This window comes from Carassius carassius, chromosome 49 (genome assembly GCF_963082965.1).
Source record: "Carassius carassius chromosome 49, fCarCar2.1, whole genome shotgun sequence".
Classification (NCBI taxonomy): Eukaryota; Metazoa; Chordata; class Actinopteri; order Cypriniformes; family Cyprinidae; genus Carassius; species Carassius carassius.
The window spans coordinates 6343160-6369770 of NC_081803.1; the positions used below are offsets into that span (position 1 = coordinate 6343160).

The window sequence follows — 26611 nt, forward strand, 5'->3', positions numbered from 1 at the left end:
TGAGGCTCTTGTAATTCCCTTTTTCTTTTTAGTTGAGCATAGTTAATCAGTATTTTCTGTGTTTTTAAAGCCTTTTCATTGTACAGTTTGCCAGTTTTTACACTTTGTTTAGCCTTTGACATACAGTTAACCTGTCGGATGACTAAATAATTACATATGGTCTAGTTAAGGCAAGACGAGCCAAAGATAACAGGCCTTTTTTCCTAGAACTTCAGGCTAGGTATTTCAAGACTACATTTGTATTGTTGTGGCTACAGTATGCGGACAGCTCAGCATGTGTTTCTAGTGATCATTGTGAGGGTTAATCTTCTCTGAATTTGTTGTACATTTCCTGATTCATGTAGCTCTTAAGACTTACATGGACACTTAAGGAAGCATGACACTTCACAAATGTGTGTCATTGTAGAAATAATACATGTAATGGACTACCAGTGAAACATAATAATTGTCAAAAAGTCATTTGGAAACACAGAGAGATTTTTCTCCCCAAAAAGTCTGTGTACTGGTGTGATGGTTTTAATTGACATATATTTGCTAGGAAATCTAGTCAGTGCATGGCAGCCACAATGATGTGCAATTATGAGATAGATAGTTTGGACTCTGAATTCTTTTTGTCACGACTCTGGACAAAAAGTGAACTTAAATGAGATGGCACTGTTGTAAGTTATAATGACAGTGATCTCTCGTTTTTTCCCGAGTCCTCTTCTGAAATTTTCTTAACAGCATCAGTGGGATTATAGTTTGGTAAAACTGATGACTCTGTAATTTGCTGTGTATGCTTGGATGGACTCCGTCCTCCTTTTTTACAGTAGACAATGAGTTCATGGTACATGCAGTGCAGATCTTTAACTAAATGTTTATACATTTAAACTTCGATCTTTTTTTTTCTCTTTGTTCTGCATATTGCTGTATTCTTTTTCCTGGCAAAGAAAACTCCTGTTACACTTAAAACGTATGAAATGCAAAAGATTGTAATGAAATTGTCCATTTTGCATAATCTTTTCTGGCATGGATAACAATATGAAACACATTTCAGATAGCAGAGGTAATAGTTTCCGAGTAATTATGTTTGAAGTAATGATTCAGCTCTAAATTGACTAATCAGTTTCCATAGAACAGTATAAAAATGGTATTAAAGATAAAGCTGGACATTAGTCACATCTTAAAGTTGATTAGTGCTTTGGTGATAACTAAGCTTTAAAAATGTTTTTTAGTATATTAATCCAAATGACTCTCTTGAGACTCTTTATGTAATTCTAGTGTATTTCAAAACAGAGTGCCAAAGGCTAAATAACAGATTTATTAGTGATTTGCTTTGAGCTGTGTAGAACTTCTAAATCCTGGGTTTTAGGTTACTGAATAACTTGTGCAGACGTCATGACAGCTGGATGTGTACAACATCTGCCAGTGGTCATTTTGAGATCTCATTAGAATATGAGATCATTATGAGATCTCATTAGAATATGAGATCATTATGAGATCATATGATCACATAAAATATGAATATAAGATCTCTCATGTTCTGAGAAAGAAGCAAACCAATTACAAAGTAATAAAGTTGTGTGTACTAATTTCAACAGAGAGGAGAAAAAGGTTTTATTTCATTAGTTGATCGATTACCTCTCAGTTTGGAGAGGCAAACAAACTGAAAAATTCCAATTATGCAGTCAGCCAATCCCAAATTAACTAGCAAACAAAAAGACTCAATGGGCCATTAAAGAAATAAAAAAAAATTCAGTTACTACATTCACCATTAACATTTCTATGAATGACAGTGTTTCAGTCCTTGGTGATATATTTCACTTGAAATTGTGGTTTCAACTGAATGCTAATTAAAGTCATCAAGATTGCAGATGAATCATACAGAATAAAGTCAAACAAGTATGCCAAATTAGATATTGAACTCCTTAAGTATGGTGTGGATGATAGTAGCATTTATATGAACCTTGACAACTGAATATTTTGGCAAATAAAACTGGTCTTCTTGTTAAACATTATAAGCTGATGTTATGCTGTTTCCCTCTGCAGGTTCTGTTATTTGTGACAAGAGATTAGCGGGCCTCCTGCTCCTTCAAGCCTCCTCCCTCCTGCTGTTCAGTTCTGGAGAAAGGTTGTGCCCCTATAGCTGTCGTTGCGAGGGAAAGATTGTCCATTGTGAGTCAGCTAGCTTCAAGGATGTCCCTGAAAATATTTCAGTTAGTTGTCAAGGTCTGTCCCTACGCTACAATGACCTGCACACAATGCTCCCTTACCAATTTGCTTATCTTAACCAGTTACTGTGGCTGTACCTGGACCACAATCAAATCATGTTTGTGGATAGTCGTGCTTTTCAAGGAGTGCGACGACTGAAGGAGTTGATCTTGAGCTCCAATAGGATTTCACAGCTCCATAATGTCACTTTTCACGGAGTACCTAACCTACGCAATCTAGATCTCTCCTACAACAGGTTGCAGGAACTGCAGCCAGGCCAGTTCTTTGGTCTTCGAAAACTGCAGAATCTGCACTTGCGCTCCAACGGACTGATGACAATCCCTGTCCGAGCATTTCTAGAGTGCAGAAGCTTGGAGTTTCTAGACTTAGGTTATAATCGGCTTCGGGTTCTGACTCGTACGGCATTCCTGGGTTTGTCTCGACTTATGGAACTCCACCTGGAGCATAATCAGTTTTCACGAATCAATTTCTTTCTTTTTCCTCGCCTTGCTAACCTCCGTGCCCTGTATCTACAATGGAACCATATCCGAGCTATCAACCAAGGCCTTCCATGGAGCTGGTATACCTTGCAAAAGCTTGATATCTCTGGCAATGAGATTCAAGTTCTAGATCCTGTAGTATTTCAATGCCTTCCCAATCTTCAGGTTCTCAACTTAGAGTCTAACAAACTGGCCAATGTGTCTCAGGAGGTTGTTGCTGCCTGGATCTCCCTAACAGCCATTAGCCTTGCAGGCAACATGTGGGATTGTGGACCAGGCATCTGTCCTCTTGTTGTCTGGCTCAAGAATTTTAGAGGCACCAAGGACACTAGTATAATCTGCAGCAGTCCTAAGCACCTTCAAGGGGAGAAGGTCATGGAGGCTTCAAAGAACAACATTGACTGTGATGATTATGAAATTACTGCTCAATCACCTTTGTATCTGCAGACCTTTGATCCAAATTTTGATCTTACCCCTGAACCAACTGAACTAACAATGGCTCCTACAACACCGCCTCCACCCCTCCCTTCACCTGCCTCTGAGGCGTCATTTCCACCTCCTCATCCTCGACCGCCTCAACATCCAACCTTCCCCAGCCGTGAAAACCCAGATCCCATGGACTCCAATCAATGGACACCCTCATCGTCCGACAGCTTAGTAGTGACACCAGCTCCTGAGCAAGACATTGTGTCATTTCACAAAGTGGTGATGGGTGGGGTGGCACTGTTCTTCTCAGTGTCCCTTGTCTTGTCGGTAATATATGTCTCCTGGAAACGTTACCCCGGTGCCACCCGACTGCTGCAGGAGAGTTCAGTTGGCCGAAAGCGGAGGAAAAAGAGTCAGGAGCCAGAACAGAACCTGAGCTCCCAGCTCCAGGAATATTACATGAGCTACAATCCTGCAGCCACGCCAGAAGCCTTGGAGGTGCTGGGTAATGGGACAGGTACCTGCACCTGCACCATATCTGGCTCCCGGGAATGTGAGGTATGACATGTGAAAGCAGCCTAAAATCAAATCAGATCAAAACAAATGAACGACTCAGGAAATAGAGGTAAATTTTCCATTGTGCATGCTGCAAATATTTATCAGAGCAAAGGTAAGCACCATTGACTCCTTAGGTCCTTATAATGACTCATGAAAGGGATTGTCTCATTTACTTTCATTTACTCCACTTTTTAAACTGATAGACTTATTGTCTCCGTATGCATCTGTATGGGCATTTTTGGCTGATACAAATAATGATTTAAATTTTCAAGCTGATAACCAGTATATTGACTGATATTAGCTAACAGTTGACATCTTGTGTGATTGATTGCAAAACGTACCTTAAAAGTCTAGTCATCTACATGCTCATATGGATACCAAACATCATATTAAATATATCTGCATTTTTTACTTATCAGACTGATGATGTTAACATTATCAGTCTGTCACATTTATTGAGTGATACCAGTATGACCACAGAACATTGTGCATCCCAAATGTTGTCATAAAATGTTAACTCTAAACGAGGAGTCAATGGTTTCTTTACCTAAAAGCGCTGCCCTGCCGCACACATCTTGGTTTTGGACTTGCTATTTAATTTGTGAAAGGCTTGTTAATTTTGCTTGACTGAAAGATTATGATTAGTATGCTTTGTGTTTGAGACAATGATATTCACTTGATGTAAATGAGTTTCGAAAACCTCTGTTTTGATTATTATTATTAATATTTTCAGACAGTCAAATCCCTGCCCGTTGCATTGGGAATGGGTTTGCATCATTTAGCTTCTGAAAGTACAGCAAAAAAAAAAAAAGACATCTGTCGATAATTAAAATTGCAGTGCTGGCAATGATATATTGATGGTCACAACCCATTAGAGCATGCAAAATGGCTTCTTTACTTTCTAATGTCGTGTTTAAAAGCATCTTTCTCTCTATCTGTCTAAATCCATAATTGGTTTTTATTCAGGTCTTTTGAGAGATTTTAAAGGCTGCATTTTAATATTGGATATATTTCATCTGCAAAGCAATGACTGTTTTAATCATGTTGGGATGACATCAGTGATGACAGGCAGGGATATAGTAAAGTTTTTCATCCACGTTCATAGCAGTCTTGAGCGAAAAAGTGAAGATGCTGTGTTTAACAGTCGTGCAAAATCGCATGTTGCGAATCTACTTCAGTTCAGCCAGGAATATTCAGTAAAAATCTGTAAAATCATTATTTCCGTCTTGCCTCCTTTGATGTTGTAAACTATGTCTCACCACGAAGGATAAATCTTATCAACTAATGTGCACAGAGCATGTCTGAACAGAAAGGTTTATTTGCACTTTAAAAAGAAGCTGTATTTGGCAAGAAAACCAAAATAGTGAACTGGAAGTAATCTGCTTATTCAAATTAACTGGTGGAAGTAACTAAACATCAGTGAATAAGAAAAGCTATTAAACTCTATAAATGTTTAGTTTGAGCAATGAAATCACTGAGTTGAATTAATGAAAAAATTAACACACATAATAGGACAAACAATAAGATGTGCTAATACAGTACCACACAATACAAGTTTCCTTTTTACTGATGCTTCAGATTTTCTGTTCAAGTTCTAGTGTGTTATTCTAGAGATTCTAAGTAAAACACCTCCATAACAAAGTGGGTGGTTACATGGCAGATTAATTTGCACCTTGTCAATGCACTTGGTGTTACCCCGAGAATATATTGTTTTGGATTGTGAGAAAGCAAGAGAACACTTTATTGATCCCACAAAGGAAATGCAGGAATTGCAGCTGCTAGACTTAAAAAAAGAAATTCAGCTGAGAGAAAGTTGCACACCTTGCACAGCAGGGAAGATGGAACTATATGGAGCCCCATGATATAGATGCTTTGTCTGAACAGCATTGCCTTCAGCCACCACCTGCAGGGGAATGACGTTTGGTCTTGAACTGAGGTACATTTCTTGATTAAGCTAGAGTCATGTGGCACCACCTGCCTACTTATACAGGGAGTTTTTTTTTTTTTGCTACCCACTCCAGGTTATTGAATGGGTGGACCACATGCAGGCCTATACCACCCCAGTGTTGTTGCCATTTACAGTGACAAGTGTGTATCGAGTTATTTTCCTCCCAAAGTCTCCTTCGTCTAAGTCTTAGAAGAAGATTTTGAATAGAGGGAATGGATACCCATAGAGCTATTCACACTGAATGTGAACTTTCACTCACTGAAAAACTTTATTTTATTTTATTTTTCCTTGTCCAGCATTGAAATGCATCGGCCATTAAGATCCAGAGGCTCTGCAGATACACGTATCAAAGCATAATTTGTGTTTGGCGAGTTCTTTGTACAAGTAATCACATTCACAATTTAGCCTCAATATTTTTGTCCGTATTCTAAACAAATTTCTACATCTACATTCTTAATATTCTTCAACATTTTTCATAAAATATATTTCAGCCAATGTGGTACCATCCTGATAATGTGCACACATGCACTTGTACCATGCCTTCAGCTGGCAGGAGAAAACACTTTTTATTTTTTACAAACAACATATTTTAGGTGTTCTAACAATCAGATGTTTGAAGATAATGACAGTAATTAAGTTAAAGCATATTCTTCAAGATGCTAACCTGTTGAACATTAAATACAATATAACAGCAGTATAGATCCACTTCCATTGCATCCTGGGCCACATTGCTTTGATCCCAGATTTATCCATTTATTATTAAGAGTCTTTCTACAAAATTAAAGAAAACTACTACTTATGACCTTACATTAATTATTTTGCCAAAATTCATGAAATGCGTATAATCGCAGCTGAGTAACAGGTGCATTAGAGCTAACATTAGCATCATGATACAAGAGAAAATTTTATATGATTTATAATACGCTTTTACTATAAACTCACTTTAAACCACCATTGAGTGTTTGTAATATCTTCCAGTTGCCATCTAATGCACAAATCACATACACATTATTACTATCATAATCATTTGTTTGTTAGCTTTATGTTTCACATATAGAGACATTTCTCTGGGTTTGTTATGTATGTAGAAGAATGTGAAAGATCATCATCGGAAGAGACAGGGTGGGTTATGAACACATAATATGAGTGACATGATCAACAAATGAGTCATAACAGCGATCGCAGAAGAGAAATCACAGGCAGATATCGCTGGAAGCATTCAGTGGAAAATTAATAGAAAGTATGATTCTGTCTAAAGAAATATGAAGTAAGCGTGTAAAGATATCAGTATTTCTCAAAATGTGCAGACTTTTGGATTAAAATCCCTAATGGATGCCGTTTAGTGTAGCTTGCATGTGACTGCCTCAGATGTGTCGACTCGTAATTCTCTATGCAGGAAAAACCCAGTCTTTAAAATATCACAATACAACTTGTCACAAGTTTGCTTTTACAACATCGTTGTTTTTACACTTAAACTCTTTTAGACTATTACAACTCAAACTTTTTAGTAGTAAATTCATTTTATGTCATGTTTTGGGAGTGAGTCCACCATTATCATTCTGTCAGTTCATATCTTTGTAGTTTTTTTTTTTTCTCCATAAAAACCTAAACTTTGCAATATTACACGGCATTATCTTTATTACTTAAATTACTTTCTTAATTATTTAATCACTTTTTTGCCCATGTTTTTGCTGCTTACTTTCAAGTGTTTTTGTTTTTTTGATGGAATTTAGTATTGTTTATTTATTATTTTTTACATTTGTCTGATTACAGAGGAGCTAAGCGGTGTGTAATAGAAAATCTTGCTCCAATCAATATTAAATAAACCAATTAAAATATAACAGCATCATTTACTAGACCTGTCAGGTCCTCAGTCTCAGTAGAACCTTTGTTTTTGTTGCTGTACTGGTTCCTGGCCATGTTAATAATACAAGAGCAAGCATCCATTTTGCTTATGCGAGCACAGTGTTTTTGTGATCCGTGTTCAAAGCTTTTCATTTCAGGCCATGCACAGTGGAGGCCGTCCCTGTGGATGCTAGTAGGACACGTTGATTATGAGCAGTACCCGTGTATCACAGTGTGCTGAAGCTTTTGGTCTGTAATAGAATCTGCAGTAGTAAGGAGGAAGGGGAGAAGGAATGAAAGCCCAGGCAGCTCTTTGGACTTGAATGAGCTTATTCATCTGCTCCTTTCCCACAGAATGCATTAGTAAGATTCAGACACATTGGCTCTGAATTTTCAATACGTGAAAATAAAATCACAGTGTGACTGGTGACATTTTTTAAATATACCTGGATTAAATGTAAAGTACAGGGTACAGTCAGCTGCTCTTTAGGGTCCTGCATGATTAAAAAGACTGAAATAATATTGTATTGTGGAATGTAATCCACAACTGTTAAAATGTATTAGTATGTATTAGTAGTAGTAAGAGAATTTATACTTAAATTTATTTCTTTTTTGTACAGTTTGGGACTTTTTTTTTTTACTGATGATTTGATATGTGGCCATATATATATATATATATATATATATATATATATATATATATATATATATAGTAGTCAACATAATAAGTGGATCTTTTAGGTTTTATGACAACTTTTATGATGTTTTTATCCACTTCAAATGTTGACTGCTGTATATATTCCTAACAAATGTTATTTTCAGTGCTGCATTTGTCACCTTTATACATTTACCAAATACTTTTAACCAAATTGACCAAAGTACAATAGAGGAATATTCACAATAATGCTTGTAACAGAGCAAATAAAACTACTAGTATATAACACCTGGTTTAATGAGAGCACTTTCAAACAACCAATTTATTTTCTGATTTAATAGCTATTCACCCACCCTTTTTCATCAGTACATAAGAGGAAAATGTGATAGATATTTGACATATATTGTCTGTAACACTAGTTGATGATACTAGGGTTTTAGGTGGTGCGCTGAACCCACTGTGCTTCATTATCTTTGTTTGTTTAAATTCCGTTCTTTGCAGACTGTCAGCCCAATTACATTCAAGGATGCTGACATATTTTCCTCACTCAGACTTTTGGACTACTTAATAGATCCTGCCAGTTTTTAACACATGAACAAAAGATGTAGCTATAAATCAGTAATCGGCACGATTCCTTACAAAAACCTGGCCCTGGTGTGATAAAAAGGCATTCTGAAAGCTCTGATCATCTTTAACCTTCAAAAACCCACTATAGCAAAATCACGACTCGTATTTTAAGGCTAATAATACTTAGTATTATCATTGCAGTAGCTGATACTCTGAACTGCATTTTTTTTAAACAAAACTAAACATAACAGTTTAAAAAACTAATACATATTGAATATTATTGAAGTTGCACAACAAGGTCACTCTGACACAATTGCTAACACTTTTATAACATAATTTGGTTATTTAAACTGTAATATGTTTAGTGATTGAAAATGGATGACTCAAGATATTTCTTCTTAAATTTTACTCAAAATTCAGCAAAATGTGCAACAAAATAAAATACAACGGTGGGGCTTAGTGGTCTATATCTTTTCTATCTTCAGATAGCCTGTTCAGATTTTATTATTATTTTATTTTTGTCATAAAAAGAAAATGATTTTTGTCATCGCCTTATGAAGCTTTAAATATAGTCTGAGTGGTCTGAGACTGAACTCTTTAGGCCAGAGCAACTATGTCTTCCTAAGTCAGGTAAAAACAATTATTGAATTTGAAGCAAAATAAATATTTCACAATTTTAGCCTCCTAGCTTGTTGGTGACCCTATTAAGTCTCAAATGGCCAATGTTGCAATTTTACAGTATGACAATTTGCTTAGAAATCATGATTTTTATACTCAGTGGCTTCCTAAAAATCTGTTTAAGGTAATAAAAAGGTATCGTCAATACTAGTGCTTGGGTCTTTGCATGTCATGATTGGATTTTCTGGATTGAATTTAAGACAGTTTTTTTTTTTTTTATGAACCAGTAATAGCACATGCCCATTGATTCTCATCAGACTAAAACGTCCATTAAATACTTGATGCCTCTAGATGTCAAAGAGGGCATCATTATGAATGCTACGAAATGTATGATTCACATTTATGTTTTTAAAAGCTGTTCTTTCAAGAGCAGTTTTCCTTCACACCTCCCCAAAATGAACCATTAATGTATTAATCAATCATCAGTGGAGATTAATAGTGCATTGTTCTTTTAAGGCACTTGAGACAGTAAAAGCAAGTGAAGAAAGAGTAAAAGCTAACAGTTCAAAGGTAATCAGAAGTATAACGTCTTTCAAATTTCTGTTTATCCTTTTACCCTCAATCAGACATCTCTTCAAAAATAAATACAAAACTAGGCAACGTGGTCAGCCAGGTGAAAGAAATTATCATGTGTACTGTAGGACGAGTGAAGCCAAATGTAAAGACTTTTCCACTTTTGGTGATCCAAGCGTGAAAGTCTTAACTCAAATCATCTAGTTTGTTTGTTGTAAATGACTCTAGGCTTGCCTCAAATGGACATTTTATTGTACGTTTTATTAAAAGCCCCATCTGGAACCATGTAAAGGCCTCAGGCGAAGACAACGGGGAAGTCTGATTATCTTCTTCTTTTTCTTCTTCTTCTTGGTAGAGATTTCAATTAAATGTGAGACAGCAGCTATTTGAGAAAGAGAGAGAGAGAGAGAGAGAGAGAGAGAGAGAGAGAGAGAGAGAGATACTCTTGAGCTACTGCAGTGGCAGAAAAAAACAACAACAAAATGAATAAAGTGACATGTAGTGTTCACTCTAGCCATGTTAAAATATGGGCATTGTTTATTTTATTATTATAATTGTTTTACTTTGGTGAGATTTAGCATGAGAATCCAACTCTTTAGTAATGTAATTAAGTCAGAATGCATGAAATAGCAATGGACATCCCCTTTAAACTCTTTCAAAACGGCAAGCACACTTTAATCCCATCATGCCAATCTAATATACCACTAATATAGTGGAGCCTTAGTGTTTGGCTCATACAGTCAAGATTCAAGAGTTGAACAGGAAACACTCTGTTACACTATACAATGAAATTCTTACTCTGAGACTCTAGCAGCCTGGACATGAATATGAGGACAAAAACCACTCACTACTCAAAATTTACACACTTACAAAAGCATTAGTCCAGTGTGTATAAACAGTGTAAGTAAACATGCAAGCATACAGTATATATGCACATTATATATATATATATATATGCACACAGTATATATATAGGTATTATGTAATGTAAACTTAAACATATAGTATATACAATATTTATTAAGTGTATGTAAGTGTACAGTATATACATACTTATAAAGTGTTTAGTGCACTGTAAACATGGCGAATATGCCTGTTGAGGTAGGTTGGAGATTAACGGCCTGAGGGTAGAAGCTGTTTTTCAGTCTTGTTGTTCTGGCTTTGACACTCCAGTAGCGTGTGGCCGATGGTAGGAGTGTGAGAAGTCTGTGCCGTGGGTGACGAATGTATTTGATGATACTGATGGCTCTCTTGATGATTCTGGTCTGGTAAAGGCTGTCCAGTGCTGGGAAGGCAGTTCCAGTGATAACTTGAGCTGATCTCACTACCCGCTGTTAGGGCCTTACGATCCTGGACTGTGCAGCAGCCGAACCATACCGTGATGGAGCTGGTGATGGACACTCGAGATCGCACACCACTGTCTGTGGTCTGCCAGTAAAAAAGTTCTGAATCCAGCTACAGAGGGTGGGTGGCACTCCAAGGGCATAAAGCTTGTTGGTGAGCTTAGATGCAACCACTGTGCTGAATGCTGGACTATAACCTGTAAACAGCACTTGAACATAGCTGTCCTTGTTTTCCATGTGTGTTAGGGCAATGTGTTTTGAATTGTCGATAGCGTCCTCTGTTGAACTGTTAGGTCTAAATGCGAATTGAAGAGAATCCAAGGTGTCTGGAATGAAAGTCTTGATGAAACTTATGATGATTTTCTTGAAGAACTTCATCACTACTGGTGTCAGTTCAGTGGGCTTAAGTCTTTAAAGCAGGCTGCTTTCTGTTTTTTTGGTAGTGGTAGGATGGTGGTGCTCTTCAAGCAGGTGGGAAATGATGCTTGTGCGATGGATGAATTGAAAATATCTGCAAAGACTTTGGCTAGTGCAGATGAGCAGTTTCTGAGGACCCATCCCGGGATGTTGTCTGAGCCAGCTGCTCTCTGTGAATTTTTTGTTTTTCTTCACTGAAAGTTTTTGCTACCGTTGCAGATGAGGCTGTAAATGGTGCATGTGTGAATGATGAGTTCTCTTCATTCCCATTAGCCAGATTAATGCCTGGTGGTTCGTTGTCGAGAACCTGAAAGCGTGCACAGAATTAATTGAATTCATCTGGTGTGAAGTGGCTGTCAATGTGCTCACACCTGCTTTTGCTCTGATAGTCTGTGATATTCTGTAATCCCTGCCACAGCAGTGGTGTAGTGACACTCGGAAGATAAAATAATCACACATCTTTCTTATTAAATACAGGAAACGTGTTTAATAATTGAGTTCTTTTCATCTTCTGTTTGTGCTTCTCCTAGCAAACTTTCATTTGGATTGTTCAGTGAAATCTGACGATAGGCGCTACAGGATTTTTGTTATCTTGTTTTCTGTATTTTTTTTAGTAATCCAGCCTCCAAGCATGAGTCAACAGACCACATTTTTACCAAAGTGCTTCAGTGAATGTTTGAGGATGGAAATACAGAGAAATAAAAGATCTGTAGTCTCTGTGGACTTGGGATTACTTTAGTGCAATTGAAATTGTCTGAAGTGGTTGCTCTACCATGTAAAAGTCTCAGCAGGGCTTTAAAGGTCAAAGACTGTTATTCCTCAGCTTGTGTGTTGAGTACGGAGTACGGATCAGCTGACCTGTACATCATTCTCATGGCAAAAATATAAAATAAATAAAAAAAAGTCCCATTGTATGACACCTCAAACAAAAACCTTTGAACTGTACATATTCCATGGTCCATATTTCTCAATTCAGTCAGTAAATTGTATTTTATTTTAATATATTAGAAAGTCAGAAAAGATGATGAGTATTTTTTAGATGTGGAATATTATTTATTCAAGTAACAGCATAATTTAAATGATAAATTAATATATTCATCTTTTAATGACATATTTCAAAAACTAAACCTAAACAAAAGTATTAAATTGACTATTGGTGGAATTTATAGTTAATTCTGCAATTTAAAAAAATATTGATTATTAGTCATATTTCTTAGACATACTTTTCATCAGCTTCTTTCTCAGGTCTTTGTATTGTTTTATTATTCGAATGTTATTTTATTTTATATTTAATGTGTTAAATTTCACTAATTAAATTTCACAGAAAAAGTTGAGTCTGGGAAGAGCAAAATGCTGTTATTTATTAATGTGCAAAATCACAAACCAATTTAAAGTGTGAATTACTTTCTATTTTAGTTAGCCTACTAATTTCATATAACTTAACAAAAAGAATAAATGGGCTTTTATGAAATTTATACTTAGTTCTTTAGTTAAAAAACAAATTAATTAGTCATATTTCATAGAGCTACCTTTCATATTTAACAAATCTTTGAATTATTGAAGGTTGATAAATAGTGAAATGAAGGTTGAAGAGATTTTATTTATTTATTTATTTTTATTGCCTGTGGGCAAACAAATGCATGTTTCACATATAGAGGCTGCAGTCCAGTGAAATAAAACAATCCACATTTTCTCTCTCTACCTCTTTTTCATATTGTGCTTCAAGGGACAGAAGTATTTTTATGAAATATTTTTTAATGTTTTTTTTTTTTTACTCTTTCACCGTGAAATGATGAATGGGAAGTAATCCACACTATTTCCATGTTTCTTTGACATTTGTCTTTGGGGGTTCATTACTGTACACTGTAAACGTGTATTTTGTGAGTCGTTTAATTGGATTTTTGGGTGGGTTTCAATGTTTGTCTGAAGGGTCTACATTTTGAAAGTCTGATTTTATGCCTTTTATTTTTTTTTACATGCAGCAAAGTATTGTTTTTGATTAGGTCTCCAATCAATCTAGTGAAATTTATTTTCTCAGAGATACAATATAATGCAGTTCCCAATGTTTTAACACATAGGATGTTAATGCAATATGTGTAGAAGAGCACATTAGTCTAGGGCTGGATGATTATGGCCTAAAATCAAAACCTCGATTAATTGAACATTTTACGATTAATGAACGATTATTTTGTTTCTGTTTTTTTTTGCCCTCATAGTTCACTGACAAGGTTTGTACTGTAAGCAGGGCCGTAGCAGGGTTTAGCAGGCCCCGGTGCAGTTTGTACCAGTGGGCCCTGTTTGAAAGTGTTTAATTTGTATGTTCGTTCTGTTTATTTGTTTGTGCTATTTACACAGTGTTTAAGTTTTTTCAAGTTTGTAAGTGTCCAGGTACAGAAACCGAATAATTAAAAGTAAAATAGCACTGTAAAAATTAAACATACAGTCAAACCAAAATTAATTCAGACACCTTCAACATTTCTCACATTATCAGTTTATTTGCTATAGTTTAGAAAAATGGTAATAAAATATGACAAGAACTCAAAGAGTTGAACTGTCAGAACAAATTAATCTTGATAATATCAGATAACTTTGATAGAAAGATGTGTAATGGATTGCAATCAAACAAAACTTCAGACAACAGTCAATACTTTGTTGGCCAATTACCAATCAATGATTAATTGTGTTCAGTCTGTGGTGTGAAAAGGTTGAATTAGCAATTCCGCAAAGGAGAGCTCAGTTTAATGTTACCGTCTGTGAGACGTGGCTCTCTCTCTCGTGCGCACCGAGCACAGCGCGAGTAACCAGCTGCTCAGTTCAGCTTTTCCGCGTCTTGTGTTTGAATGCTTTAAAGTTTTTTGAATGGTTACATGTGCAAGTGGCAAGGCTTAATAACACGTGAAAATGATACGCTTTCATGACAACACGCAGCAGCGTTCTGTCAACTGTCCTGAGCGTCTTTTTAGACTGACCTCAGCCAGACGGTTGAGATCGACTATTAAAGGTGGGATATTTTTTTCCTATTGAAAGCGCTATCTGACATCATAGCTCACTATCAGCAGTTATTTTATCTATGTTCGTAACATTTCTTATAGATAATTGCTCGGTGTAAGAGATAAATAAAGATCAAATAAAGATAAATCAGCACAGTACCAGTACGAGTGATTGCGTGTGTGAATTAGTCATACTGTCTCTATATTATTGTGAAGCTGTGGGTTGTAAATAGCCTAGTTCCTTCAAAAGTAGAAAAATATGCTATAATAAGTTTTGAGATTCTAAGCTACTTTAATAATAAATCACAGGACAGCGCTGACAACAAGTTTTTGCGTTCCTCTGTGTGCGCGATCTTCACAGCTACTGTTTATATGAGTGTTCGTGCCACAATGCAGCTGCGTGAACATGGTAGCTCGATAAAAGAATACACATCCGATCGTCTAATCGCTTGAATGTCCAAACCATAAAACAAATACAACTGACGAAGTTTAGTGAAGACTCAAAGCTCACCACTCACGCGCCATCACTATGTGTTGAACCAGCGTTCACGTCCTTGTTTTGCTTTTATGCCACTGACTGGAGAGCAGAGTCATGTGGCTACACACACGATAGTATGCTTTTAAGGGGGAAGTATTAGGATTAAAAAAACCAAATAACCGACATGGGAAAATTAAGTCGGTTAGAGGTTCTGAATTTCGGTTTCGATTACTTTTCGATTAATCATCCAGCCCTAATCTAGTCTATATGTTATCTTAAAGTAGAGTAATCCTGTATCAAGATAAAATAAGATCTTTCCATAGTGTAACTGACCAAGTAAATAACATTTGATGGAAACCACAACACATATACTGCCACCTCACTATTGTTAGCGGAATAAAATGTGTCCAGTCGTTATCATAATAACCCTCTCTACTGAATTTCAATATTGCATTTCTCAAGATTATGAAAGAAAGATTAGCGATATCCGTCTTGTGGTGAATAATGTGTCCGGGTGCTCAGATGTGGCTCAGCAGTAATGAGCTCAATAATGCAAAAATAAATAAATACAGCCACTGGGTTTCAACCAGACTGCAGCTGTCCTTGGATCAGAGAGATCGGAGGGTGGAAATGCCCCGTGTAATGCGATTTGTCATAGTGAATAAGTCCAAGGGCACCAGAGCAGAATGAACACTGAACTTCCTCTTATAAGACACACTAGGGCTGTGAGTGATCTACTGAACATTCATGATAGATTCAGAGTCATTTTGTTGGTAATACAGTGAGCAACACTATTGTGATGATGTTAATTAAGTTTTGATTTGGCCTTTGTTTCCTAAAGAGAGTCTCAATAGATTAGTTTCATGATTCTTCCTGATTTAAACTTAAGTGTTCAAAATGCTCTTAGATTCGGTAAGTTCGATTCATTTCACGAAGAATAGTTTCAAATTAATCACTTTAAAACTTCAAATTCAATAATTAGGCTCTTATATACCTAAGGAGAGATTATTTTTTATAATTCTTCCTGATTTAAACTTCATTGGCAAAAAATTCCAGAGTTTGTTAGGTTTATTTCTTTCAGTGAATCTTTTCAAATGAATTGATTCAAAACCCAATGAGTTAACTGCTTTACAGATACTGTAAATGACTGGTTAGACTTTATGAAGGTACTTTTGTAGCACTGTTTCAGTGTTGCTCTGAAATCCTCCACCTTCCCCAGCTCCACCTGTATAGATATGCTGCTTGTGCAGCAGCAGCAGTATGTTTTAAATACTTACAGCACCGTATCTGTGTATGTATTGGCAGTAGAAAGTTCCTGTATTTGCTTCGCAGCAGCAGTAATCTAAAAATACAGTAATAACCAACAGCAGCAGCGTAGCAGATCTATTCTGCCAATACATATTAACTATTAAAAGCAATTTTCAATTGAAATAATGTAGAACTTAATTGAAATAAAATAAAAAATGTTACATTTAAAATTGATTTGCCTTAGCTAGTACTAAATTTAAAACTAAAATGAATATTTATAATATTAAAGTGGTCAAAATATTTAAAATGAAATAAAATGGAAAAAAGCACATAACAGATGATTAAAAGTAAAATGAAAATTGAAGATATATTAAAAAAAATACTATAATATTATATGAATAACACTAAAATAACAATGACCCCATGTGTGACAATGTAATAAAATAATAATATAATAATAATAATAAATAAATAATAAATATTTTAGTACTAATAAATGTAAGTAAATGGTAATTTTCTTTATTTTTATTTTTTATATTGGACCATATACAGTAAGTTCAGTAAAACAGTGTCTTGATTATTAACAAATTTTTTTATATGTTTTACTTCTTGCATTAAATATTTAAAATGTAATTGGCTCAACTTGACTCTTTGGGTCAAATTATATGCTTATTACCTTTTTTAAGTTTGATAAAGTATTGAAATATCTTCAAAAACATCAAGATACATTTTTGTAGTTATTTTGACAAAGTCACATACTTAAAAACTTACACATCTATTTAAAAATCCCCCCAAATCAACAGAAGAACACATATCCAGGTGTTACAAAAGAGCCTCAGTTCAACAAAAGCAAAAATCAAGGGAAGGATAATTGGAGCCCTTTTATAAGGCAACTTTATCTCCTCCATCTCAAACTTCTCTAATTTGCTCTCTTTCATCTTTGCTATATGTTAAAAGAAAAGCAGGAGACCTGTGCACTGCAGATGACCTCCCGTTGTTTGGAAGACGCAACGGGATAATTGGAGCCTTGGGCCGGAAACTAGTAGAGAAACAGTCTGGCATATGTCTCATGTAGAGCTTCATACTACTGACACAATACGAGCTAATTACTACACATTTTTGCTCCTAATTAAACCTCAGTAATATGATCTAATTACAGCTCTGCCCACGAGGAATTGAGGTTAATTTTACTTTCCTAAATAAAGACTAAACGCAGTAGGGATGGGCGTTTTCCGCAAATATCACATTCGAATATTTGAGCTCACAAAAAACGAATATTCGTTTATTTAAATTAAGTTTAATGAGACAGACGTTATTTTTCAGCAACATTTATTGTTTTCGTCATTTTGAACTAGTTTACACACAATAAGCTTGAACATTACACATCGTGTTTTGTAGCTGAAATCCTTTAACAATGCGTGCAAACAAACAAAAGTACAGATTAAAAGCAAAATAAAAAGTGAACAAAGAAAAAACGTAAAGCAGCCTGCAGCAATTAGGCTATTGTAGAACGTAACCTACATTTAACTTTGAAACTTTTAAACTGTCAGCAAATCTTTTTTGCCTTTTTTTCTATTGTTTTACATGTTCTTGTTAAGAAATACGGGCATGTAAACATGATCGGGGGAAAGTCGGCTTCTTAGTCCGTTAACAATAAGGCCGACCGCGGAGAAAACGCGCTCTGACGGCACAGACGTTGACGGGACTCACAAATAACGGTGTGCTAAGCGAATAAGTTTTGTGAAGCGCTTCGTGTTTTCGTTTCACCACTGAATGGGATCTTTATCTGGTGGAATACATGGCTCCAGCAAGAACTGTTCCCACTCGTCTCGGCTGGACTCTCTGTAATCATCGCTGAAGAACTGGCTCAGCCTTTTCTGACGAGTGGGCATTGCATCCTCTTCATCATTGATGATGGCGGCTGCATCCGCACCACTCGCATCAAGGGAAATGATCTGATAATGTTCAAAAAAGTTTTTTTTCTTACTTCTCTCATGTTTTCATCGAGAAACCTGAGATGTTTGTGCCGAGGGTCTAGGGCAGACGCAAGAAGAGGAGTTTTCACTGCATTCTCCAAGTTAGCAGTGTTTATTCGTTGCTTGAGAGATGCCACAACAATGTTCTTGAATTCGGTCACTTTCTGTGATTCTCCACGGCATATTTGAAGTACTGTAGAATAGGGCTGCACGATATTGGGAAAAAATGACATTGCGATATTTTATTTTTCGGCGATATATATTGCGATATTTTTTCTTACAAACAAAAATGGGGTGAGCACACTTACATTCTCATTTTAAATGATTTAAACATTGACACCATCGTGTCAATTGATTAATATGCGCGAGGGAGAGAGAGCAAGACAGCGCTAGTGTTGTGCTAGTGTTGTTTGAAAACGGCTCGCTCTCTCTCGGTCTCTCTCTCTCTCTCAATTCAATTCATATTGCTTTATTGGCATGACATACAAAGGTACATATTCCTAAAGCATTGTACATAGCAGAATAGAAACAAACAAAACAAAAATACATATATATTCATAAGAAAAAAAATTACATGCAAAATAAATCCATATACATTTCTATAAACATTGATGGTACTTCTAATGTACTCTCTGTCTGTCTCTCTCACACGCGCTCTCTCTCCCTGTCTCTCGCGCGCGCTCTCTCTCCCTGTCTGTCTCTCTTGCGCGCGCTCTCTCTGTCTCTCTCGCGCGCTCTCTCTTCCTGTCTGTCTCTCTTGCGCGCGCTCTCTCTGTCTCTCTCGCGCGCTCTCTCTGTCTCTCTCGCGCGCTCTCTCTCCCTGTCTGTCTCTCTTGCGCGCGCTCTCTCTGTCTCTCTCGCGCGCTCTCTCTCCCTGTCTGTCTCTCTTGCGCGCGCTCTCTCTGTCTCTCTCGCGCGCTCTCTCTCCCTGTCTGTCTCTCTTGCGCGCGCTCTCTCTGTCTCTCTCGCGCCGCCGCGCGCTCTCTCTGTCTCTGCCCTGTTAAACTTGCATGTGGTTTTCAGTCCTGTCAATTATAAACTTTCACTCTATGATGGTTAAGCTGTGCAATTAATCCGCGAATCACATTCGTCAAGGGCAGGGGAGTAGCTGGCCCGTACAGTTAATGAATAACGGATCAACTACGACAGCCTACATCGCACATCCTGCGATGTGACTATCGTGGATTTGTACATCGCGATATCGATGCTTAAACGACACATCGTGCAGCCCTACTGTAGAAGACCGCAGTTCTTAGGGGCTGTTCACATATCGCGTCTTTTGCGCGCTCAAGTCCATTATTTCAATGTAGGCGCGCGGTATGCGTGCTCATAATCGCATGCGGTGCAACGCGCCCGTTTTTACAGGCACGTCTGCACCGCATCGAAAAACATCTAAACTTTTCAGAATGCTGCAAGCGCACCGCATGTCATGTAACAAGAACTAAACATTCAGCTTCATTCTTTCCCGTAACAACGTTGAAATCTCAGCCAAGATGAAGGAACAGCTGATCATAAATTTAGTAGCAGAGCTACTGCAAGCGATTTTTTTTTTGTGCTGCAAATCTATTTATCCTTTGCTAAAATTTCCACGTCATCATGGAGAGAGCCCGTCACTGTTGCTTAGCAACGGCAGACGCCTCAGGAGTGCTTCTGCCCGAGCGCTTTGGAAAGAACGAGAAAGCGGCTCACCTAGCGTTTTCCACGCGTTTTTAGGTGCGATATGTGAACACGGCCCCTTATTCATTCATTAATTGTTTTTGCTTGCATACATCTTCAAATATGCCGTGGAGAATCACAGAAAGTGACCAAATTAGGTTTTATTGTGAACTTGTTTTTTTTTTTTTGCAAAATTCGAATATCATTTTTATTTATCGAATAATTAGAGCAGAACGAATATTCGAATGTTCGACTATCCGTGCACACCCCTAACGCAGTCTAGGTAATCACCTTGGCCTATAAAGTGGAAGTCTAAGTGATCATCCATTATTCAACTTGGCTTTAAACTGTGTGTGTTGTGCTGCCATGTGATACTTGGAGGTGCTGAGGGTTCAGCCAGGCAAAACTTATTAGCACAATAATTAGTAAAGTCAGCTTTACCACCGCGGGTTTCTGTGCATCTCTTTGGTGGAATTTCCATCCATACTCATCTCCTTATTAAATATCTTTCACCTTGTCTGATTTATCACATCTTTGCTGCATCATTCTTGATTGGTGGCTGGTCTGTTATCAGTAATGACAGGACTGTGCTGTTCACCCTGTCATTGTGTCTGTCACTACTGTCATAACAGTAAATATGTTTCCAATCGCAAGCTACCATACTGCTGTTATTATTTCTGCAGTTTGAAGCTTCTATTCTATACATTAGGGCTGCAAGCAACAACTATTTTAATAACTGATTCACCTGTTGATTTTGTCTTTGATTAACTGAATGATTATATATTCCATGTTGAAGTCTGTGTCATTTATGCTGTATTGTGTGCTAAAACAAATAATAAAAAGTAATATGAAAAGAAATGCAATGGATATGTGTCAGATGATGAATTTACAGTTTAATGACGACAGTGATATTCATTTAATTCATTCTTTTGCTTTAAGTTACTAATTAAAACACTCACAACGTAAGAATATGAATTTAAAATGTTGTTTTTGGCATGGAAATGCAAAGACCTTAATAATTGCTAATAAAATTTGTTGATTGTTATCATTATGGATTATGCCGATTTTACAAATTAGTTGCTAAACTCAAAGGTTGCTAATCGAATGCTGAATTCAGATACACAGTGCATGGAAATAAATGTCATCTGTTATGCTATTGTCTGTTTTTAGTATTCTGGAGTGTGCGTCTGCTGCTAACATTTGTTTTGAGTGTTTTGAAGTTATTTTGTTAGGATTCTTCATTTTTGCAGTTTGCATTTTTTTTTAACTGATCAAAATTTAAAGTTATTTAAAATAAAGATAATAATGATGTCACAGGGCTGTATGTTGATTAAAATGCCAGAATAAAAATGTAATGACATGATCTGCAAATTGCTTAAATTTATTGCATGGATGGATGGGTGGATAGATAGATAGCTACTGTAGCTACCTAGCCTACAGTCCACAGTAATGATACAGTAGTCTGTCTGTTGTAGATTTGACATGTCCAGGTGTTCTGCAATTCCACTCACTAACTAACAAATATGTAAGGACATTGCTCATGAATATTTAATGAGTTACTGGCCACCTTTAGAAGGTTACCCAGCAACATCTGGATGACCCAATTAATATTCACGCAGTATGCTTTAATTTTCCATTGGGGCATACACACTGGATGCCGTTTTTAATGGAGCAGAATGAACAGTTGAAACATAATTTGTATATAAGGTCAGATGAATTAAAGAGTTTTGATGGCATTGTATGCCTTCATATCTCGGTGAAAAAACTCACTGAAAACACTTGTAGCCTCACTAGAAGCCCATTTCAATTGTAAGTCTGTGGTACAGCTTGTGTCAGCCAGTTTGACTACAAGAAAATCAAAGCTCATCCTCAGGCAGCTCAGGTTCGCAATGGTGGTAAAAGCTGCCATTTTTAGTTTTCTGAGGAATTAAGTACAAAACATGGCTTTGTAACTAAACAAAAACAGATTCCCCTACTTTTACAACTTGTTCTCTTTTGGAGAGCTTCCTCCAGAAGTGTCTGCTAACTGCACATTATTTGCTGGAACTAGGAACCTTATGTCCCATTTCACATTTAATTGGTCCTTGTTTTTGTGTGTATTACTTTTTTTCCCCCTGGCTCAAAAAATGAGATATTAAGCCGAAATGTTCAAGCTGCACTTTTCCATACAATAAGGCCCAATTCTACCCCTTAGCCCTTCCACTTTCCCCTACACGTGAAGGGGAAGGAGTGTTTCGATTCTCTTTTGGTTGGAGGGGTAGGGGTAAGGGGAAGGGCCAGATAGTCCTTCAAACGAAGATTTTTCGGGACCACAATTCAAACGAAGGGGTATGAATTATCTCGGAAACATGGCTGCTACAGCGAACAAAAAGACACATAATGTAAGCTTTTTTGGCATAAATAAAGATTTTAATGAAAAGTAATCATTTGTTTTATGTTACATTCAATTGTGAGTTCATATTAACTGTCATGTTACTCAAAGAAATGTTTGCAAAAAATCGCTGATATTTGCTAACGTCATATCATTACAGACTGCATGATAGTGCCACAGCATATGTCTGATCAGGGCGATAACTGCCGTAGACTAATCTCCCCAATAATTAGAAATCGCTAAACCATTTTCTCAAATATTGCCTATTCGTGAGAGAGAGAGAGAGAGAAATGGAGGTTGCGTGTATTGGCGTCTGTGCGTTTATCTTTTTAGAGTAAGTTTACTTAAAAACAGCGATTGTATCCTCTCAACGCTGGAAAATATAATGTAGCGATTCAGTATTTAAACTGTATTTAATAAAAGTCGTGGGGCAGCGTTGACAAGTTTATTTTCTCCTGGATGTGTGAGCTGCGCGATTTCCGATATGTGTGTGTGTCAGTAAGCAGCTCATAAATACAGAACGATAATTAAAGGCTCTAATGCACACCAGCACACCAGTATATGTGTGTATTGTAAGAGCTAGACGATGAATGATGGCGAGTGACGTCATGGTAGTGGTTTCCCAACCTTTACGTGAATATTGTCTCCCCTACCCCTTGACACTCTGTTTCAAGGGACAAGGGGAAGGGGTAGGGGAAGGGGAAGGGGTATAAAATAGAATTGGGATTGGGCCTAAAAGTGCATGCAGACCATTGGAATAAGCTGCACCAACAGTTTACAGTTACAAAGAACCCTTAGAAAGATGACAAACATGCCACTCACTATGTGATATATATACATATACAGTATTCATCCATTTAAAGATTTTTATTCTCAAAAGGCAGCATCCCTTTTTTGTCCTCATTTTAAGTAATTATTTCAATCTTTGTATGAAAAGATGTCTTCAAGTTGACTCATTGGGCAGTATAGCTGTTATTCCTATGGTTTCTGAAAGAACCATAATTGAACTTGGGGATAATTGAGATGATGATGATTATGCTCAATGCATATTGCTAATTAGTATTCACGGTGGTTTGTTTAATCCATTTAAGACAAAGTGCTCATGACAGCAAGGTCACTTGAGTGGAGTAAATTCAGTCGTCTCAACTCTAATTAACATCTTAACAAAAATGGCACAGTGTGCTGCCATATTTCGATTTTGGACTTGCTTAACCGATAGCAGCCATTTATTTATTTATTTATTTTTGTTGCATGCATGCGGGTTTCATTTTACACCAAAATTGCATGCAACTGAATTGACGTGTATGTATTTTTATCCTGACACTTTCATATAATCAGATTTATATTTAATTAACTTTTTGTTCTGTGGGTCAATGACAAATAAGACACAGAAAATGAAAAAATCTAATTACTGCTGAGATCTTAGAAATGTGCTCTTTTTATTCACATTGGATTTATGTAGTTTTGAGAAATTTGCACTTACATCTGTTATGTTAAAATGTATTAATTACATAAAAAGTGAAAAATATTTTGTGTGGTATAACCATAATTTTTCTTACATTTGAGTATATGTGAGTGTACTACACATCTTAATATTTTATTTATTTTTGTACTATTATTATTATTATTATTATTATTATTATGTTGCATGTTTTCTTCCATATGCAAAAGAAATTCAGTTTCCATATATAAAATACATTGTTATATCAAGTAAAACATAAAACATGAAACCTATTAAAAACCTTTTTTTATTTTTTTATTTTAAGGTGTCCTTGTTCCAGTGTAATTATACATATTGTAAGTATATTAAAATTACTGAGTAATATGAATAAACTACATATACTCACTACATGTTTAGGGTTAGGATTAGGGTTTGGTTTAGGGTAACTTGCATAGAATTATTCATAATTAATTGTTATTATAATAGTAAGTGCATGTAACATTTGTAACAAGGACACCTTAAAATAAAGTGTTACCCAATTTCATATATTAACATCTATATTTCTAGCCCATAAAATATGTATATTTGTATATACATCATAAACCCATCAATATGTGTTGATATTATATAAATATATGAAAAATATATATTTTATTTAATAATAACAAAAACATGTAAAATACATATTTTTGTACATATGTTGTTTTAATAAACTAAATAAAGCAACCATATATGCCAACAATATTGTTGGCATATATGGTTGCTTCATTTAATACCATATTAAAAATTCATCATATAGATCTTAACATATGTACATACAAATTTTAGTATGGAGATTTTATAAAATGTTATGAACTTCATTTACACAGACAATTTGCCAATGTGAAAATTATATATTTCCTTCTATATAACAAATGGCAATATCACTCTTGATATTGGGCATCATATATAAAATATTATAACCCTGACATTTTTTATTATAACCCTGAGTTTCTTCTTCCTGTTTTTATTTTTCATTTTATTTGATTTTTTTAATGGGTTTTAATCCAGGAATTAAAAACATGTTTATCATAGTAAATGTTTATAAGTTGTTATATGTATGGCTTGCATTAATGAAATGTATTTTTGAATAAATTAATATATCCCTACAAGAAAAAAAAAACAGAGCCTAATGTCATTGACCCCTTCTTCAGTACTGAGCTGAGCCTCATAGTTTTTTACCGTAGTATTCATCTTAGGTCTTGTTTGTTTCCTGCAGAATGAATACACATGTCCCAGACCGTTACCTGGAGCTTGGATTGGAGACATACCCACCATACACTGAAGGGACAGTTTTGTTCCCCAAAATAATTCACCGGCGGAGGATTTGTGCCTACCTGCATTTCATCAGTCGCATCAAGCTTTGTTCTCATGATTCCACTCATGCTTTCAGTGCTTCTTTAGTGGATTGTGGTCAGCCGGACACAGCTAACGGACATCTGAGAGACAGTGGGAACAGATGCCTCAGATACATATAATATTAAAACACATTTGGATGCCTCACTTAATACTTTAATGCACCAGGACACGTGTCAGGTTTCTCTTGGAAGCCTTCAGTGAAACATACCAATGAAAGTTATCCAGCCTTTGATGAAACACCTAGCGTCATTTGACGTTTGTGTGGACCTATACATAAACTATAAACTTTGTTAATATACCCTTGAATTTAAAACTGTACTTGCCCTTTCCTTTGTTAATGTAAATCCTTGGTAAAATTGTGTATCAGAATAACTAAATAAAACCTTTATCTTTGCTGCCTAATACTGGATTTGTTATGCTTTGAGTTTATGCAAACTTCTCTGTACAGTTTTATTTGAAGAGATCCTCGAGTTTACATGCCCTTCATAACAGTAATAAACTTCCTTCTGTTATTCTGAGTAATTTAAACACGACCTGCGATCTCTTGACTATGCCAACACTGTCTCAATGTTTGAAATGTTTGAACGTACATATGTAGTCTCATTTTATAGAAAAGTGTGTAAGCAAATGTCAAGATCTGAATATAGAGAATGCGTTTTAAGTCCTAGTTTGAAGGCGAAGTGTCTTTTTTTTCAATGCTGAAATCATCTCACATCCTTTCCATTTGGTGCCGCTAGTGGCACAGAAATAATTCACGTTTGTTGTATGTTTAAGTGTGTGTGTTAGTGTTATTGGGTATTGATATGTTCAGGTTCCACCTGCCCCTCAGTCTTCAAATATTGCAACTTGAAAGGGTAATTTATTTATATGCTCCCACATTTTAATTTAATAATTACATTTTGTAACAAAACTGTATGAATTGGACGCCACTGAGTTCTGTTTTATAATGAGAATGTCGTAAAAATCAATGGTGAGGAATATAGATTTGTCAAATGGAAATTAGTATTGATCAACTTGCTCATTTTTTATGCATTTATTATTAATACTTTAACAACATAGATTTTCTTGCAAAAGCAAAATTAAATATATATATATATATACTGAGAAGAACTGAATAGACTTGCCTTTATTTATCACTTGTTGAACATTTTATGTAGGTCATTCGTACATGATAATTAGAATTAAACAACAGTAATTATGTAAAATATCTTAACAATTAGGATGTTTTATGTTTTTAAAAGAAGTCTCTTATGCTCACTGTGGCTGCATTTATTTGATCAAATTACAGTAAAACCAACTAGCGACTGCAACTGTCAGCGATGAAAATCTGTACATTTTTAAAAAGTTGGTAAAAGAAAGTTCAAGCTACTTGGCTGCATCCGCACGCTCAAGGGAATGTCTTTCCTTATATCT

At 36.0% G+C, this 26611-nt stretch overlaps 1 protein-coding gene across 2 annotated transcripts in view; it reads left to right on the forward strand.

Moving 5' to 3' along the window:
* LOC132132746 (leucine-rich repeat transmembrane neuronal protein 4-like) overlaps positions 1-26195 on the forward strand; it is a 56362-nt gene extending 30167 nt beyond the window's left edge. Inside the window, exons 2-3 of one of the 2 annotated variants that reach the window (XR_009429076.1) lie at positions 2029-3741; positions 25059-26195. Coding sequence is in view for 1 of the 2 variants with exons in the window: in XM_059545256.1 (XP_059401239.1) it covers positions 2029-3674; positions 25059-25124 (1712 nt within the window). In the remaining variant the exon portion in view is untranslated. The remainder of the gene's footprint in view (positions 1-2028; positions 3742-25058) is intronic. The other variant, XM_059545256.1, reaches the window with a different exon arrangement.
* Positions 26196-26611: the final 416 nt, after the last annotated feature.